This window comes from Doryrhamphus excisus, chromosome 13 (assembly GCF_030265055.1).
Source record: "Doryrhamphus excisus isolate RoL2022-K1 chromosome 13, RoL_Dexc_1.0, whole genome shotgun sequence".
Taxonomy (NCBI): Eukaryota; Metazoa; Chordata; class Actinopteri; order Syngnathiformes; family Syngnathidae; genus Doryrhamphus; species Doryrhamphus excisus.
This window is the reverse complement of record NC_080478.1, coordinates 1,393,866-1,411,519: the sequence shown is the minus strand read 5'-3', so window position 1 is coordinate 1,411,519 and position 17,654 is coordinate 1,393,866. Positions and strand designations below refer to the sequence as shown.

General features: G+C 41.0%; 2 protein-coding genes across 5 annotated transcripts; one reads left to right on the top strand and one right to left on the bottom strand.

Moving 5' to 3' along the window:
• The first annotated feature begins 285 nt into the window (after positions 1-285).
• On the top strand, positions 286-16,479 carry LOC131140464 (endophilin-B1-like). Of its 3 annotated transcripts, none has more exons than XM_058090924.1 (12): positions 286-761; positions 871-1,012; positions 1,753-1,881; positions 1,961-2,094; positions 2,161-2,253; positions 2,490-2,573; positions 2,639-2,662; positions 2,739-2,828; positions 3,013-3,113; positions 3,775-3,848; positions 10,722-10,807; positions 16,366-16,479. In XM_058090924.1, exons 1-12 carry the CDS (start codon positions 705-707, stop codon positions 16,462-16,464), a joined length of 1,113 nt encoding a protein of 370 aa, XP_057946907.1. In that variant the 5' UTR covers positions 286-704; the 3' UTR covers positions 16,465-16,479. The 3 variants fall into 3 exon arrangements, with proteins under 3 accessions (XP_057946907.1, XP_057946908.1, XP_057946906.1); XM_058090925.1 differs by lacking the exon at positions 16,366-16,479 and adding an exon at positions 12,601-12,687 and having other exon boundaries at positions 288-761; XM_058090923.1 differs by lacking the exons at positions 10,722-10,807; positions 16,366-16,479 and having other exon boundaries at positions 288-761; positions 3,775-5,816.
• Positions 5,254-9,724, bottom strand: LOC131140465 (decapping and exoribonuclease protein-like). 2 transcript variants are annotated; one of them, XM_058090927.1, is made up of 7 exons: positions 9,581-9,724; positions 9,217-9,509; positions 8,917-9,143; positions 8,626-8,842; positions 7,080-7,215; positions 6,916-7,010; positions 5,254-6,840 (listed from the first exon to the last, which is right to left on the bottom strand). In XM_058090927.1, exons 2-7 carry the CDS (start codon positions 9,501-9,503, stop codon positions 6,732-6,734), a joined length of 1,071 nt encoding a protein of 356 aa, XP_057946910.1. In that variant the 5' UTR covers positions 9,504-9,509; positions 9,581-9,724; the 3' UTR covers positions 5,254-6,731. The 2 variants fall into 2 exon arrangements, with proteins under 2 accessions (XP_057946910.1, XP_057946909.1); XM_058090926.1 differs by having other exon boundaries at positions 5,255-6,840; positions 6,916-7,013.
• Positions 16,480-17,654: the final 1,175 nt, after the last annotated feature.

Genomic DNA, 17,654 nt, shown 5'->3' with positions numbered 1-17,654 from the left:
ACCCTCCTTAGAGTCAGACTGTCACCTGGTTTAGTTTTAATCCCCTCACAAGCACCAGTTGGAGTTAACAGTTGGAGTGCTGAAGTTTTGTAACCCGACATGACTTTAATAACCCAGAAAATGACTGTATTTGTAGTCATTGCTTTTCTACTTTTTGTTAATGCCTGGCTCTTGCTGCAGCTGTATTTTTTTATTTGAGGCTGCATAATGTTGGTGAAATACTTTTGTTTTGTTTTAAAATGGGAGCAAAGACAACATCTTCTGCTTCTGCTTCATCATTACAAAATGTGACAACATTTTTCTAACAATGTCCAGTAATCCACCACTTCCGAATACGCTTTTATTGTATTAGGTTTCAACCGGAAGTGGCTGTTACAATCAGATGCGTCATCTTGGAGCTGTCAAACAGCACCGAGTGAATGCTTTAAATGTAACATATTTATATTTTCCACAAATAAATGTTGTATTTGTAGCCATTTTATAGCAACCTAACCGAAGTATAAGCGAAAATGGAAGAGGGCTAAACTGGCAACACGACATTGTCATTTTCGTGGGGTTGGTTTGGCAACTTTGACCCATGGCGAGGTCAGCCGGCGGCTGCCTGTAATTCACCGGGCTCACGTAGGTCGGTTTGCGGGTAGTCTGTCCAGTAGCGCTACCGGAGTCGACCGACGGACGACAAGCTCGACCTTGAGGACATCGCCATGGATTTGACGCGGTTGGCGGTGGACGCTGGTCAGTTCATCAACCGGGCTGTCCAGGTGAAGAAAAAACCCCTACCATAATGTTCTTTGGGAAGTAGCCAACAGAAGCGAGCGAGCATTTCTGTAGTAATTTATTTGTTGTGGCGTGTTTCCTGTTATGCTTTAGTTTACGGGAGAGAGTCTTGGCCAGGCCGACAAGACTGAGTTGGACCCCGGTCTGGAGGAGCTCCTGACCAGGGCGGACGCCACCAAGACTTGGACAGACAACATCATCTCACAGACTGAGGCCATGCTGCAGCCCAGCCCAGGTAAGTTTGTTTAGGAGAAGGTCGAGTACTGACCGAGTCGTTCAAAACTCGCATTTTTTAAAAACTGACTCGCGGGTATTCGTCTCTTTTAACTCATTCGTTTAACCCTGCTCCCGTGCGCTAAATTAAAAAGCAACATAACATGACATACATCGTGCAACTTGTACTCTAACCGCATGTGTCGAAATGTGCTAACCCCGTGGAAAAAGCAACACAGCTGAACCTTGTCTGTTCTCATCCGACTCGCTCGCTAATGCCAAGCAGAGCCCAGCCCTCGAAGACCCAGGAACTCTCGAAGCTAGACTCACTTGCCAACCCGGCCAAAAGGGTGCCCACAAGTGAATCGTGAACCTGTGGGTTCAGTGAGTCGTGTAGGTGGACTTGTTACGCATATGCGAGTTTCTTTGTGACTCGTAAAAACTCGAATTCTTAAATGGAATCGCATTTCCCATCACTTGTATTTGTATGGAAGGTCCTTGAAGGTCACTAAAAGACGACTTTGTTAGCCATACAAACACATTTAGTATGTTTATAGACTTGTATTAGTGTGTATATATATGTATAAATCTATCAATTTACATATAAATATTTATCTCTCTATATATCTATTTATAAATATTGATCTACTGTATGCTGCTGGGCATTCGTCTTCTTTTTTTTAATGATGCATTATTTGCGCCATGATACATATCCTTTTGTGCCTCTAACAATTTGTTTTGCATTTATTCTGTAATGAGCAGCAGCACGGCTGGAAGATCGACTATACGAGCATCTGGACTGGCCTGCTCCCCTTCGTCCCCATGCACATGAAGTCCTTGGAGACCAAATGACTCAAGCCGGATTAGAGATGGGGACCAACACCCCTTATGGTGAGTGCCCCATCGATTTTCTTACCATCTTACCACCCTACTGTCAATTTGAAAGGTAGCGTCTGAATATCTTGATCAGGAACTGCGTTAATGAGGTGTGGTGAGGCTCAGAAACAGCTTGGCGAGGCCCAAAGACACTTTGTCCAAAGCACCAACATCCACTTTCTCACTCCACTCCGCCGCTTCAGTGGAAGTGAATACAAAGCCATACAGGTAAAGCGTCCATGACCACACAGAACTGAAACTGTGTGTTACATTTTGACCCCCATTTGCCTTCAGGAGGAGTGCAGAATGTTGCTGAACAAACGTTTGGACTTGGACATCGCCAAGAGCAGACTGACAAGAGCGCATGAGGCTGAAGAGGAGTCCACAGTAAGTCTACATTTTTTCCTAGTGAGTGACATTGTGGTCCAACCATTCCTTTTCGGCTAAGGGTCTCAGTAGAACAAAGGATAGGGAGGACTTATATTGTTCCACAAAACTGTTTGTCTGGTGAAAACATAGTTTTGGTGCATCTGATGGTTACCATGGTTACCCATCTCTATCCAATGTTGATATTTTCAGGTAATGGCGTGATTTTAATGGACTGTGTCCTCTCTATGTGTCAGATTCTGAACTCAAACCAAGTGGAGGATGACTACTTGTCCCAGATGTCCTACATGTTGAGATTTGTGCGCGTTCGCTGGCTGAAGGTGCGTAAGCTTCTCATTCGAGGTCGTGTATTGGTCTTCACCATCTGTCTCTCTTGTCCAATCAGATGTGGGCGCAAGAAATCTCTCAGGTGAGGGACCCGCGACATGTTGCTGTTTCCTAAAAAGTCCAAGGCAGAATTTAAAATATATTTTCTGTTTTTTAAGGCGGAGATGGAGCTGAGGATCTGTCAGTCGTTGTTTGATCGTCAGTCGGAAGTGACGCGTCAACTTCTGGGAGAGCTAAACCACACCCATGTACGTACAAACACAGCATAAACACAATGGAAGTCACACTTGCTGCCATCTTTCCATACTTATCGTGCAAAATGAATGTGTGTGTGCATGTGTGTGCATGTGTTGCCCAGAAACATCTTTGTGTCGCCTTTTCAGTCAAAAGCACCAGCTTTTTTATTTCTTCATGTCCCCTCCCCGCCCTTAGAGCAACCACATGCAGAGTCTGACCGACTTTGTGGATGCTCAGACGTGTTACTTCGCCCAGTGCAAACAACATGCCCTGGACCTGCAGAAACAACTGGCGGGGTTGGTATTTGTACACACTATGACATGAAACAATACTTTACTTCACATATGATCATTTATCATGTCTGAAGACACAATGGTGGATTTCTTTGCCACATTTTTCACATTTATTTTCTCTTTTGAGGACTAGAAAGTGGGTGAAAGTGCTTAAAATGAAAGTAATTATTTGTATCACTCATATGTATTAAAACACATTTTAACCTGAATTTGTATGCTTAATTTGTTCATTTATTTAGGTCTTTTGATATAAAACCCCACTTTTTTAATTATGATGGGTAAAATATAGATATGCATCTAATTAATACAGTTCCAAATTATACAGTCAATGTGTTATTTTTATTTTATTTTTTATTTTCTTAGTAAATCAGTCGCTATACATGTATTTATTTGAAAGACATTTTGTTTTGTATTCAATATAAATGTATTAAAATTACGGCTGTCAATCAATGAAAATAATTGATCGCGATTGTCAAGATGGGCTAGGTGGTCTGGATGTGACACAAACGGACCAGGGCGACTGCATCAAAGAGGAGAAGATGGACAATCATGAGTAGATGTGCTATTGTCGCACTGTATAGCCTTTAGCCATAGCGCTACTGTATATCTACATGCCAACTCTTAGTGTCCTACTGTGTGTTTGTCTGTCTTTTTTTTGAATTAGCCTAACAGAAAACTGCACACAAGAGAAGACGAGGGATCCAATACAAAAGCTGTATCAACAAATCTGCATTTGGAGTAAGTCATCGCAATGCTCAAGTTCATGTTTCCATAACCTTACTTCGCCGCCTGAGAGGGTTCAACTCATCGAAAACAGCTCTCCGCAGGATGCTGCACAGTTCTACGTCACTTTAACCGCAGCTACATCAACAAACATGGTTCATTGGTACAATCAAAACTGTGAATTGCTTGTCTCTCCAAATGCAGGATTATTTTAAATACAGATTTTGTATTGGATTGTGCAGGTGCAGCGGTTGCCCATTTTGGTTGAGGTCATCTTCCATTGTGTGTGTGTGTGCGCGCGTTTAGACGTCAAGAAGCCAAGTGAGGCGAAAAGGATCACACACACACACACACACACACACACACACACACACACACACACACACACACACACACACAATCACTTATGTAGGAGAAACACCTACAAAAACAACCACTGTTTCACATGACTTACTCAGCTAGTTGACTACTTACTTCGCCATTTTGGATGCATAGATCACAGATAAATATCCTACATTTAGCATGGTCTCACTCGTGGTCACAAAAAGGGCACGTTCACTTTCAAATAAATATACAGCGGAACCACTGTTTGTGTTATTAATGTCAAAAAACGGATGCGAACCAAATACATTTTTTTTCCATAAGCAGTAACGTCAATATAGTCAATCTGTTCCAGAAAGAAATTTATAATTACAGTTTAACATGCCGGAAACAATTGGTTATTTTTGCCTTCATTGAAGACACGATTCCAGACCCAAAGAGACAATGTGGCAGCAAGATCAACCAGCACCTTCCCGTTTTGCCATGGGTTATTTCATTTCAAATTCAATAGTGTTTCTCACATCATCAACCCTATGTTGACAACATAGCTGACTTCCAGTTTGGGTTGTATTTTACCATTAGTGATTTTGAGTAACCGTGACAGTATATTTCAGTACAGTCGCCCACCTGTCACACTTTCAGCCTTGCGTTAAGGCATATATTTTGTGAAGAACTGTTTTGTGCATGACAGCAGCTTATGGTTTGCCAATCAATATTTAAGCAAAAGCTTAAGAGTGCCTCATTTGCTTGTCGCCCTACTGCTATACATACACTGTACATATATACAGTAAACCTCTGATATATCGGATTCAATTGTTCCCACTGGTTTTGTCCGATATAAGCGAAATCCGTTATATGCGTTTACCGGAAAATGTCCGTTTTACGCATATATCGGATTCACGTATATCCGGTATATGCGTAAATGGGATTTTATCCGTTATAAAAAGGCACTTCCTTGACTATGTTTCCAATGTACCTGGACGCGCAGGCAACGCTGCAAACGCTGCAAATGACGTCGTATAGCGGCCTGTCACGATTCGGCGAATCGGAGCGCCACGATGCGGCCATCCGATATATGCCAGGGAAATTTCATGGAAATGCATTGGAACGGGACTGGAGATTTTGTCCGAAATAGGCAAAATCCGTTATAAAAAATCCGATATATGCAATGAATTTTTATTGGAAATGCATTACAGAAAAATTGGTTCTTTTTTTATCTGTCCGTTGTGAGCGAATTTCCGATATATCCGAGTCCGATATATACGAGGTTTACTGTACATGTATACAGTGATATGAAAAGGTTTGGACACCCCTGGTAATTTTCAAGATTTTCCTGATAATTCACTGGTTGTTTGGATCAGCAATTTCAGTGAAATATATCATACAGCAGACAAACACACTGATGTATGAGAAGTGAAATGACGTTTATAGGATTTACAGTGCAATAATTATTTCAATAAAAGTAGGCAGGTGCTCTTGTTGTTTTATTGATTTGAATAACTTTCACACAAATATTTGTTTGGTAAGCTGATTGACCCTTAACCTGCATAAACAGGTGAAGGCAATCTTTAGAAATGGTATTTAAGGTGGTTTAAGGGTATTTAAGGTTAAGTTGTTCTCCTCTTTGCATCTTCTCTGAAGAGTAGCACCAAGGTAGCCTCAAAACAACTGTCAAATGACCTGAGAGCAAATATTGTTCAACATCATGGTCTAGGAAAAGGGTACAAAAGGTCGCTGAGGAAATGGAAAACCACAGGCACAGTTCTAGTTAAGGAAAAATCTCAGATAAGCAGAAACAAAGGATGGTGAGAACAGTGAAACTCAACCCACAGACCAGCTCCAAAGACCTACAACATGATCCTGGTGCAGATGGTGTCACTGTGCATTGTTCAACTATTCAGTGACACTTCAGGGGATGCTCAGGCACCAATCTTACTAAACCTTAGCCAATCCTCATTGCTTATGTGGTTATCTCACCCCCTCCCTTGTCACTCTGCAACACACTTCCACTGCGCTGCAGATGACTGATGAAGTCGGTGATATATTTTTAGGCGGCTTCAGTAACGTGCAGTAACCTGGTGTCGAAAATGGTAACAGCGTTATGCTGACAGTAAGAGTAATTAGTTAGATTATCTATTACTGAAAAAAAGTAACGACAACTGAACTCCTAGGACCATTGGGACACGGAAAGGTGGTAGCTCAAGGAGGAGACAATATGCACTTAAAACGTGAATTTAACTTAAATTACCTGGCGCCTTCAAACGCAACCCTTCTTATTTTAGTAATATCAGAGGGTCAATTACATTTTTCCAATTAAGAGGCACTGGAATCTGTCCAGAAGGAGGACAACACACAAGAGTTAGTCAAAAATGTGTAATTGTTCAAACGTGTACATGAGATGAAAACATTGCAGAGAAGAACACCCAGGTGTAAAATGAATCAATTACAGTATATACGTATGAAAGCCTGCTAGGAACTATGTTAGGAGAGTGAAATTTGCAAAATTTGTAAAATGTACTTGCACCATTTTGTTTCATTACATGCCACAGCATAAATTAGTACTGATGGTATGAATCTTTAAATCATTTCATTCACATACCAGTCTGGCAGGAAAGAATAAGAAGAATCCTTGTGTACAGTGTAGGTCACGTTGGAGCGAGGGTCCTTTGAGAACAGATACACCACCCTGCGATAGTGTGAATACATGTTGGAAACCGGCAATTTTTTTTAATTTTTTTTTTTTTTTTTACAAAGAACTCACCGAGGATCGTCTTCGATGACCTCACGCTTTACAAAAGACAGGAAGTCACAGCAGAAGTTCATGCAGATGTTTGGCTTCCAACAGTTGACCTCAGTCTGCTAAAAAAAAAACATACTTTCTGTTCAGCCGCACTACGTTGACACATAACAGTAACAACAATGCACCTCTGCAAGTTTTGGAATATTGTTGACTTCAAAAGTCTTCACAGACTCGACAACTCCGTCGTCATTCCGGAAGCCTGCAACAATGCGAGGGACTCCGACGAGGACAGACTGTGCCCACCATAGGAGGAGCTTAAACCTAATGAGGAAAGAACGTCACATTTGAATACAAGGCAGTGCAAGATGAGGTTTTCTATTCGGCGGCAATAACATTTGTGTCCCGAATCATTACTGCGTAGCGTTCGTGACATATTATCTGTCATAACTCTGTTACCGTCGTTCCTTGTTTATTTCGGTTAATTGGTTGCAGACCCAACCGTGATAAGATATAAGATGTCTTAGACATCTTGGACTTAGACATTACATACACTCACACGTTGCATTGACAGCATACTTCCTGTGGTGGCTATTGTCCGATATAACCTTACTGACACCACCTCTAACCTTACTGATATAATGTAGGCTAATTAATGGTCATGATGGTGCTGTTTAAGGCTAAGGAGAGACTCACGATGCACTTGAACATATCTGCAGTGGACATTCACACAACATGGCTTCACAAAGACTTTCCTGCTAACACACACTAAACGCAGTCAACTCTAGCTAGCTGATGTCACACACATCAGTCGCAGTCACATCAGGCCCACACAACAAGTTTGAGATATTGCAGCACATATCATTTATTTTTGTTCATTTAGGCGTCTGTATGCTTGAAAATACTTAATTTACACCAATAATCAATCCATCCATCCATCCATCTAGCATGAGGGCATGATATTGGAATGGTGATGTAGTGAAGGACAATTGTATTTCAAACCAGAATTTGCTGGGTTGAATATGTATTTTCATATTCTGCTGTATTTACCAACTTGGATATTAAAAAAGCTTGAAAATACACTTTTGAGAGATACAGAGGGTGGATAAATTTAAGCATTTGGGATCAACAGTTCAGAACAATAGAGATTGTGAAAAGGAGGTGAAGAAGCGTGTGCAGGCAGGATGGAACGGGTAGAGAAAAGTGTCAGGCGTGATGTGTGATAGGAGAGTTTCAGCTAAAATGAAAGGAAAGGTATACAAACTGTGGTGAGACCAATCATGTTGTTTGGTCAAGAGACAGTGCCACTGAGGAAAAGACAGGAAGCATTGGGAATGACCAGGATGGATAGGATCAGGAACGAATACAGAGGGACATTACATGTTAGAGGTCTTGGAGAAAAAGTCAGAGAGGCCAGACTGAGATGGTTGGGAGGAGAGGAGAGAGAGTGAATATTTGGTCGAACGTAGAAGGTAGAGTTGGTAGAAGGATGCTGTGTTTAGAGCTGCCAGGTAGGAGGCGTAGAGGAAGACCAAAGAGGAGGTTTATGGATGTAGTGAAGGAGGACATGAGGGTAGTTGTTGTGAGACAGGCTTGGATGGAGGAGATTGATTTGCTGTGATTTGAGTTAAGTTTGCATTCACACCTGTCATGTTTGATTTAATTAAAAGTGCGTTTGCTCTGCCACTAAGCTTCGTCAGATCGAGACTGAAAGTGATCTTAGGCTTGTCGTACCTGCGGAATTTGCTACGCTGGTTGTCGGAGAGGATATTGTTTGCTGTCTTCAGCTCAATGTAGCAGGCTGGAGGATCCGAGGTATTGGCTTTATCCCGACAGTCCACTTCTGCAGAGAACAGAAGTCTGTGGTCTTTGAGGCTGGTTTGGACCACGGTGTAGAAGGCCTCGTTAGAGTTGACGACACCACTTGAATCCGGTGAACCGTCAATTGTGTCTTCAGGGACAAATATTTTATTAAATGTTACAGAACAGAACCCGAGTACAAAGCCATCAAATAGCCCATCTTACCTGAGCAAATGTACTGTTCAAACTTGTACCCCCAGTATATGTTCTCCTCATGAGTCTCAGTGCGGTTGTTGCGTGCTATGCGGGCAGCTTCTGTTTCCACTTCATTGATGTAAAGTATTCCTTGGAACTTTGTGACTGCCAGCAACCAGCTTGACAGGTTCTCATACGGTGTCGTCAGCACTTTAGTCAAGCGGCCACGGGAAGTCACAAAGTCAACATCTGAAGCTCTGAGTAGAGGAAACAGCAAGATACATGAACGTCTCAAAAAAACAAAATAGTGCGTCAGCGTTGTAATCTTACAATGAAGATGACGCCCTCTTCTTGAGATTTGACTTGTTGGCCAAGATCCAATGGAGGACGTGGGTCAGACCTTTCTTGAAATTCTCATCTCTCTTTACATATCGGTCATTATAGCCGTCCCTCAGGTCAAAATTTGGAACTTGGTCAGGTTCCACGTAGTATCTCATCTGGCTCTTGTCATGTATGAATTTATGCTCTGAGTCGAGGGAAAATGAACCCACCTCAACTCTTTGATTGAATAGAGGGACGCCTCTTGCATAATGGTCCTTTCGGGTACTCAAAGTCATTGTTCTCTGAAAGGGAGAAAAGTCCAAATAATTAATGTAAAGGGGTACCTTTACATCAAAACCCTTCAAAAACTCACCTCAGTCTGGTTGGAGTGTCGAGCTGCTGCTGCTACCACTGTGTAATACCAGGGGCGTTGCCTTGCAGGGGTTTTGCTTTTAGTTAAGTGTAGTTTTCACTTTCATTTCTCAGAAACTTGAGTTTCACTTTTCAAAGGCCAGTCCAAATGTTTTCCCACTTGCAGCCCGTGGCTCATTTTTTCTTGGCCCATTGCACATTGTAGAAAGAAAATTCAACAAAACTGAAAAATGTGTGGATTCTTCCTCTTCATTCGGCCTCTATGGCCAACAATGTAATGGCAATACCCAGCATGTCGCACTAGTTCTTCATTCATGGTGGTGTTGAATCAGTGGTGGTGGAATGTTATGATTTCATTGTTGGATGTTTACAAACATGTTTCTCATATTGGATGGACATATTTGTGCTTCTTTGAGGCACAACTTATAGCATTTTGTTCAGCAGAACTGGAGGTAGCAGAGATGAGGATGCTGAGGTTCTCATTGGGAGTGACCAGGATGGATAGGATCAGGAATGAGTACTGAGGGACATTACACGTTATAGAGGCCTTGGAGATAAAGTCCTTTAGGCCAGACTGAGATGGTTGGGACATGTCCAGAGGAGAGATAGCCAATATATTGGTAGAAGGATGCTGCCAGGTAGGAGGCGTAGAGGAAGACCAAAGAGGAGGTTCATGGATGTAGTGAAGGAGGACATGAGAGTAGTTGTTGTGAGAGAGACAGATGCAGAAGACAGGGTCGGATGGAGGAGATTGATTTACTGTGGCGACCCCTGAAGGGAAAAGCCCAAAGACAAAGAAGAAGAAGCGTCCTTCACGTCCCAGTAGTCTGAGGCTCCCTGGTGAGTCTGATGGAGAGGGGGATTCCCCCAACAGCTCACCAAACTCTTGCATTTCCAACAACAGCAATTATGGATTTGGAGGACTCGTGTCCTTTGCTAGTAAGATTACTTTTTATTTTATTTTTTCCATTTTGCTAACGTTACAAAAAGAGTGTATCCTGTGTGTGGGATTTAATGCTCGAAATGTAGATGTGTGTGGCATATTTATGTATATTTTATATGAGCTTTCCTTTGTTTAGCTCAAGTGATACCTCTTTGAATTGCAACCACTTTTTCATGATATCTTTATATATTCCATACAGGTCATCTTTACAAGAATCATGGCACCATCTTGCTCTATCCAACAAAGCTGCAAGAGAAAAGTCAACACCTTTCCCCAGCCTCAAAGGTATGATAGCACTGCCAGTTACACCCCTTTAAACTCTTATCTGCCATCATTAATAAATGTGTTTGTATTGTCAATATATTAGTTGATCTTCTGATCCACCACCATATTTATACCTCGTCATTGCTTTAGATGAATGCACCGAAGATGATAAAATAATGATTCAATCTTAACAGGTGTTAATGTGGTTGTAACTACAGTACATACATAACATAAAAAATGAATATTCATCAATTACTAAGTAAAGTTGAGTATTCCTTGATATTTATTTTTTCATAAAAGACAATTTGAGTTTTGATATTGAGGACGAGATGGACCAAGCAGGTCGGTCTTTTCTAGCCTGACATACATGGACCCGCATCACGTGATGTTGATGTTTACGTTATACTGCACATGTAGACCAGAGACTGGAATATTCCTTTCCATGTATACCATTGTTTTCGGAAAAGTCATTCGGAAAGGGGAAAAACTCCTCATGTAAACGTAATGAAGCAGCTTACATCAATGTCCCACTATTCCTTCCTGGCTTTGATGTACACTTGACACGCTCCCCGGGATAGACATCGCAGCATGTTCTTTGCAAACCGCCTCAGCCATAATTCTTGCCCTCTTTGTTCTTAATCTTAATCATTTGGTTAAGAAAATGTTGACTCCCATTTCACAAAATCCTTGAAATTGCTGCAAATGCGCTAGGGAGAACACAAACTGAGCCAATGTTAATTTCCGTAGCAGCTTTGGTAAACACATGTCAATGTGTGTGACGACATGGTTTTGCACTTTCCGGATGCTTTGTGTTCGCATGGAAAATCACATTTCTTTGGGTAATGTGAACGACCACATCAACACCGGGTGTTTCCCAAACAGTTGCATACCGTACCTTTACCCAGACATTTCAACTGAAGCCATGTACCCCCCTACTCCTACACACTTCAGAAACATACACCTTTTGTCTTAATTAACTTCAATTAATTAAATCAAAGTCAATTAAAGTCATTCTGGGTCAGAAATTTTGCAAAACACATTTGCACGGTCACATTTTGCTAATATTTCACCGAGCACTGATAAAAAGATCATCCTCCATAGCTTTTATTCCAGTCTGATGTACACAGACCAGTGAACAACTTCATACTCTGGCTCTTTCTGCTCCTTTCAAGTGTGGCATTCCTGCACACTTGTAATGCTGAATATTAGGGGTAATTGTTTGGATTGATTTTTTATTCATGTACCTCCTACTCCAAGTGGTGTACCCCCAAGTATACATGTATCTCACTTTGAGAACCTAGAACATAAAAGATAGACAAACAACCATTCACACACACATTCATACCTATGGACAATTTGGAGTCACCAATTAACCTAGCATGTTTTTGGAATGAATATTTTCCTCCAGGAGAACATGCAAACTCAAACCCAGATCTTCCCAATCTCCTGACTGTGTGGCCAACATGCTAACCACTCGTCCACCATGCGGCACTTCACATTATGTGTATTGTAATTATTAAGGCATCCATCACAAGCATCTTAAAAGTGTGGGAAGTGTCACGCCCTGTGTGGGTTCCCAGGTGACAGTTTGTCTATGTTCCCTGTCTGGGCTTTAGTTTCCGTTTTGGACACTCATATTTTGTATTTGACTTCCTGTTTTCCCGTGTCTGCCTTGGTTGTCCTTATCTCCCACACCTGCCCCTAATTTGTCCTGTCTATTTAGTTCAGCTGTGAGCTTCTCCCCGCATGGGATCATTGTCGTTCGTCCGTCTGCTCCCTGAGTTGCTTTTCCTTCTGCTGCTATTATTCCACAGAATAAATATTTTTACCTGCATTTGGTCCTGTTCTCCGCATCCTGGGATCGCACCGCAAAGCTCTGAAGCCTGATCGTGACAGGAAGGATTTAAAAACACATGTGATATAAACACAGGGAAACTGCACCAAACACTGTACAGGATGTTTAAGGGTAGTAAATTAAAAATAACTCATAACTCCGCTGTTCCCTTTTTGTACTGCGTCAACACTCTCAATGGGGTTGGGCCTAGTTCCTACTGTATTTGTTGCATAACACTGGCTACTATTGTATCTGCACAGTTGTTTTTTTATCTTCAGAAAACAAAACCTTGGTTAATCCAAGCTTAAGGTATAAAATATATGAATCATTATTTTTTTTTGCTTAGAATTGAGATTATCATTCTCTGGGGTGATTTTTACGCACACACACATCACAATCTTGCCCCCTTAGTGCTCCCAATAGGTGAAATGGGTCTGAGTTTCCACATCCAGATGGAGTTAATTTTCCCTCATAGAGGTAGTTTTGTAGTGTGGGTCTGCTCTGGGGGTCTGCATGGAAAGGCATCTATGCACATGATGTCATGTTTCTGCAACAGCTCCACATCACGTAAAAGACATACGTGTGTGTGTGTGTGTGTGTGTGTGTGTTTGTATAGGCCCACTCTGTTGCTCACACTGTTGTAGCGCTCTCTTGTACAACATAGCTGATGTCAGCGCCCGCTCGGCTGGCATTTGTGAAAGTGTAAATAAATATGCAAACAGTGACGTCAAGCTCTGTCCAATTTTCCTGCGTTTGTGTTCGGTTTGAGTCAAACCTTCTGACCTCACAATTGCCTCGTGTAGGTTTTAGTTAGCCAAGAACCTCCTTGATACACTGCAAACATTGTGTAATATTTAATTTAATAATTGTAAAATGTAATGAAAAATAATATGAATAAATATATAAACAACATTTAGTGAAAATATCAGAAGTAATAAATATATGTAATTAATTCACACATTTAATTCATTAAAATTAATTGAAAATATATACAAGACTATATAATCATTTTGCATATTAAGTAGTTGTTGCCAATATGAATAAAAATAATATGAAACCAGTGAAGATTTTCATTTGAAATATTTAGTAGTCACGTGTAATTATAAAGTATGTATGATAACAGCATTAAAATCTGTTATTAAATGAATAAAAACAAAAATATCTGCACGAGTGGCGGCCAGATACAAGTGTGATGAAACTCTTTTTCCTCTGACTCAGCAAAACCAGAATTGATATGCCAGGTCTTCTAAAATAGATTTCCCTCAAAGTGTCCCTGGCGACTGTACCACACTGCAGTGACATTTCCTGTCCCACTTTTGAGGTTGTTGTGATAGCATGCTAGAAAGACCTTCATGAAGCAACAACGAACAATGAAACAACAATGGCTGCCATTGTCATCAGGTAGTTTTTGTTTGTTCCACATCAAAATAACAATGTATTATCTAACACAATGGACTGTTTACAATTGTCACATTTGGAATTGAACTGCGTGTTTGCATGCGTTAAAATTTCCCTACATGCCTAACCTTCTGCACGCTATGCTCCTCCACGCTCTCTCACTTCCTCCTTCCTGTTGTGGGATTTAGTTTTTGCTCTCATCAAATACACTTCTTCCACCTTGTGACTGTATTTATGGCTGAAAATGGCTCTGAAGTTAAATCCATTCGTGGAGAGTTGCGTCATCACCTCTTTTTGATCTTTTTGAATAAGGTACACAAAAATACAGTACTTACTGAGGAACTAATGACGGACTAATGATTAAGGCACATACATTTTGAGTAGTTACTGAGAATTCATGAAGAAATAAATGACTAATTCACGAATGCACATAAATTTAGAGGAGTTATTGCGGAACTAATGAAGAACTAATGAGTAGAGTAGTTATTGAGGAACAAAGGCATGTGCATTTAGAGTAGTTACTGAGGAACTAATGAAGAAGTAATGATGAACTAATGCACATGAATTTAGAGTAGTTAATGATGTAGAGCAGTTACTGAGGAACTACAGCACATACATTTAACATAGTTACTGTGAAACTAATGATGAACTAATGAGTAGAGTAGTTATTGAGGAACTAAGGGACATACACGCAGAGTCGTTACTGATGAACTACAGCACATAAATCTAGAACAGTTATTGAAGAACTAATGAGGAACTAATGCAATAAGTAGTTATTGAGGAACTAATGAGTAGAGCGGATACTGAGGAACTAAGGCACATACATTTAAAGTAGTTACTGTGAAATAATGAGTAGGGTACTTATAGAAAAACTAAGGCACACACATTTAGAGTAGTTACTGAGGAACTAATGAGTAGAGTAGTTAATGAGGAACTAATGAGTAGAGTAGTTAATGAGGAACTAATACACATAAATCTAGAGTAGTTGTTGGGGAACTAAGGCACATACATTTAAAGTAGTTACTGTGAAATAATGAGTAGAGTACTTATTGATGAACTATGACACACACATTTACAGTAGTTACTGAGGAGCTAATACACATACATTTAGAGTACTTGTTGGGGAACTAAGGTACACACATTTACAATAGTTACTGAGGAGTTCATGCACACACATTTAAAGTAGTTGTTGGGGCACTATGGCACACACATTTAGAGTAGTTACTGATGAACTAATGAGTAGAGTAGTTACTATGGAACTAAGGCACACATATGTAGAGTAGTTACTGAGGAACTCATGAGTAGAGTAGTTACTGAGGAACTAATGCACATAAAGTACATAAAGTATTTGTTGAGGAGTAAAGGCACATAAATTTAAAGTAGTTACTGTGTAACTAATGAGTAGAGTACTTATTGATGAACTAAGGCAAACACATCGTTACTGAGGAACTAATGAGTAACATAGTTACTGGGGAACTAATGGACATACATTTAGAGTAGTTGTTGAGGAACAAAGGCCCGTAAATCTAGAGTAGTTACTAATAAACCAAGGCACATACATTTAAAGTAATTACAGAGGAACTAATGTGTAGTCGTTAGCATTAAGTAGATCCATTGCTCATTAACTACTATGATTTTGTGTACCTTATTGTAAAGTATTGCCAAAAACTTAAAAGATGTCTAAATACCTTGTTGGGATTGGTCGTTCAAGAATATAAATATGCCTTTGTTATTAAATGAGTTAAAAACATTTTTACAGTATCCCAAGGGCCTATAAAATAAGTGCTGTGGGCCAAAGATGGCCCCCGGTCCACACTTTGTGGGATCCACCCAAGTAGGACATGACACAGTGCTGGCTGGCTGGTGTCAGTGTTACTCTATGCTTTCGACGTGATCAAAACCATGTTGCAGTATTTCCTTTTTTTCTTTTCCATTGTCCTATTTTCTATTCCCCCCCACTTGCATTTCCACCGACGTCACAGCCAAACATAAGGGAATAGTTTTGAAATGTATTTGCTCTCCAAAAATTCCACATTCATCACCTCTCCCCCTGGGCTGTCCCATTTCATTTTTTCTTGGTACGTTCTCATATTCTCGTCACCTCTCAGCAGGGAGTGTTATTGTTGTAGGTGTGTCCTACAGGTGTCAACTCAGCCACAGGGTGTTTTTGACCTACATTACGGGTGTCCAAAGTGTGGCTTGGGGGAAATATTCCATCCACTACCTGGTTTTTATAGGCCCTCGCCTTGGAGACTTGGAGAATTCCTCTTCTGCCATTGTGTTTTGTCCTCTGCTGACCTTGACTTTGCAAACGCTGAAAGAGGACAGATTTTATTTGTTGTCGTAGATCCTGGGGTTAACAGGTGTCAGGATTGTCAGGGAAAGCACCGCTACCATCCTGTGTGGACATCAGCCAGTCAGCGGAGGAGCACATGGTCCACTCTGATAGCAGCTTGATGTCAGGAAGACCGACAACGTGACAACCGAATTGACGTTTGTCAGCTGTCACAAATTGTCCATAACCAACAAAGGTAAGAAATATAAGCGCAATTTAATTGACGTTAATTTAAAAAGTTTTAATAGTTTTAAATTTTTTTAATAATTATACTAGAATTTAATTATAATGTATATTGGAAAATGTCTGTTAAAACTTCATCCATCAATCCATCTTCTATGCCGCTTATCCCCACGGGGCCTGTTAAAGACAGTAATAAAAGTACAATTATCAAATACAATACACTAAAAATATACAATAATGATGTCATTCACAACACATAAATATTAGCCCTGCATTTATTTTGTCAACACATTTTGATTCCTTCACCATGAAAACATACTGTCATACCGCTACTGACGGCCAAAAACAAGCTTTTATTACAAGCGATAATGGCTTGTTTTTGACCACAGTCGTGTTAGTTCCATAGCATCAGTGACAATGCTACATTGGTGTCAGAAGTTAAAAAAACAGACGGCATGACGGCTTAGCGTCTTGATGGCGGCAGCCGCCCGAAAGTTAAGGAGGAGGAGGTGGATGCTCTTGGCAGTATGATGCGACGTGGGCTGACGTGACCGTGCTTCAGAGCACACTGCTCGACTTCACCAGGCAGCCAGGCGGCTCACAGAACGATGAGAGGTACGCGGAAACGGAGAGTGATGACGATGGTGGCGCTCATGGCAGCACCAATGGCTGCCAGCAGCATGTGAAGACGCCGAAATACAATGGAAAGGCAAGATTAGGAAGCAATCCACGCCCAGTTTGAACTGTTGGCATGGGCTGTTGGCTGGTCAGATGCTAATAAAGCTTTATAGCTTGCCTTGTGCCCACTGATGAAGCTTTGTCATGTTTACTGCTGCTGAGCCCGGCTGAAAGAAATGACTATGGGGCCCTGGTGGGTGCACTACAGCGGCATTTTGGACATTGCAGCCACCCTAGCATTCTGCACTCCGAGCTGACAAACGGGCAAAGGCAGGCTGGGGAACCACTCAGCATATTTATTCTTAGGGGAATGGGATCAAGTCATGTGATCTGAGATATGAATGGATGTGGGACACAAATATTTAAGCCCCAGTGACCTCCTCTAGTTACTCTGACTTTTTTGACATTACTTCCACTGAAGCATTACTCTCAGTGCCCTC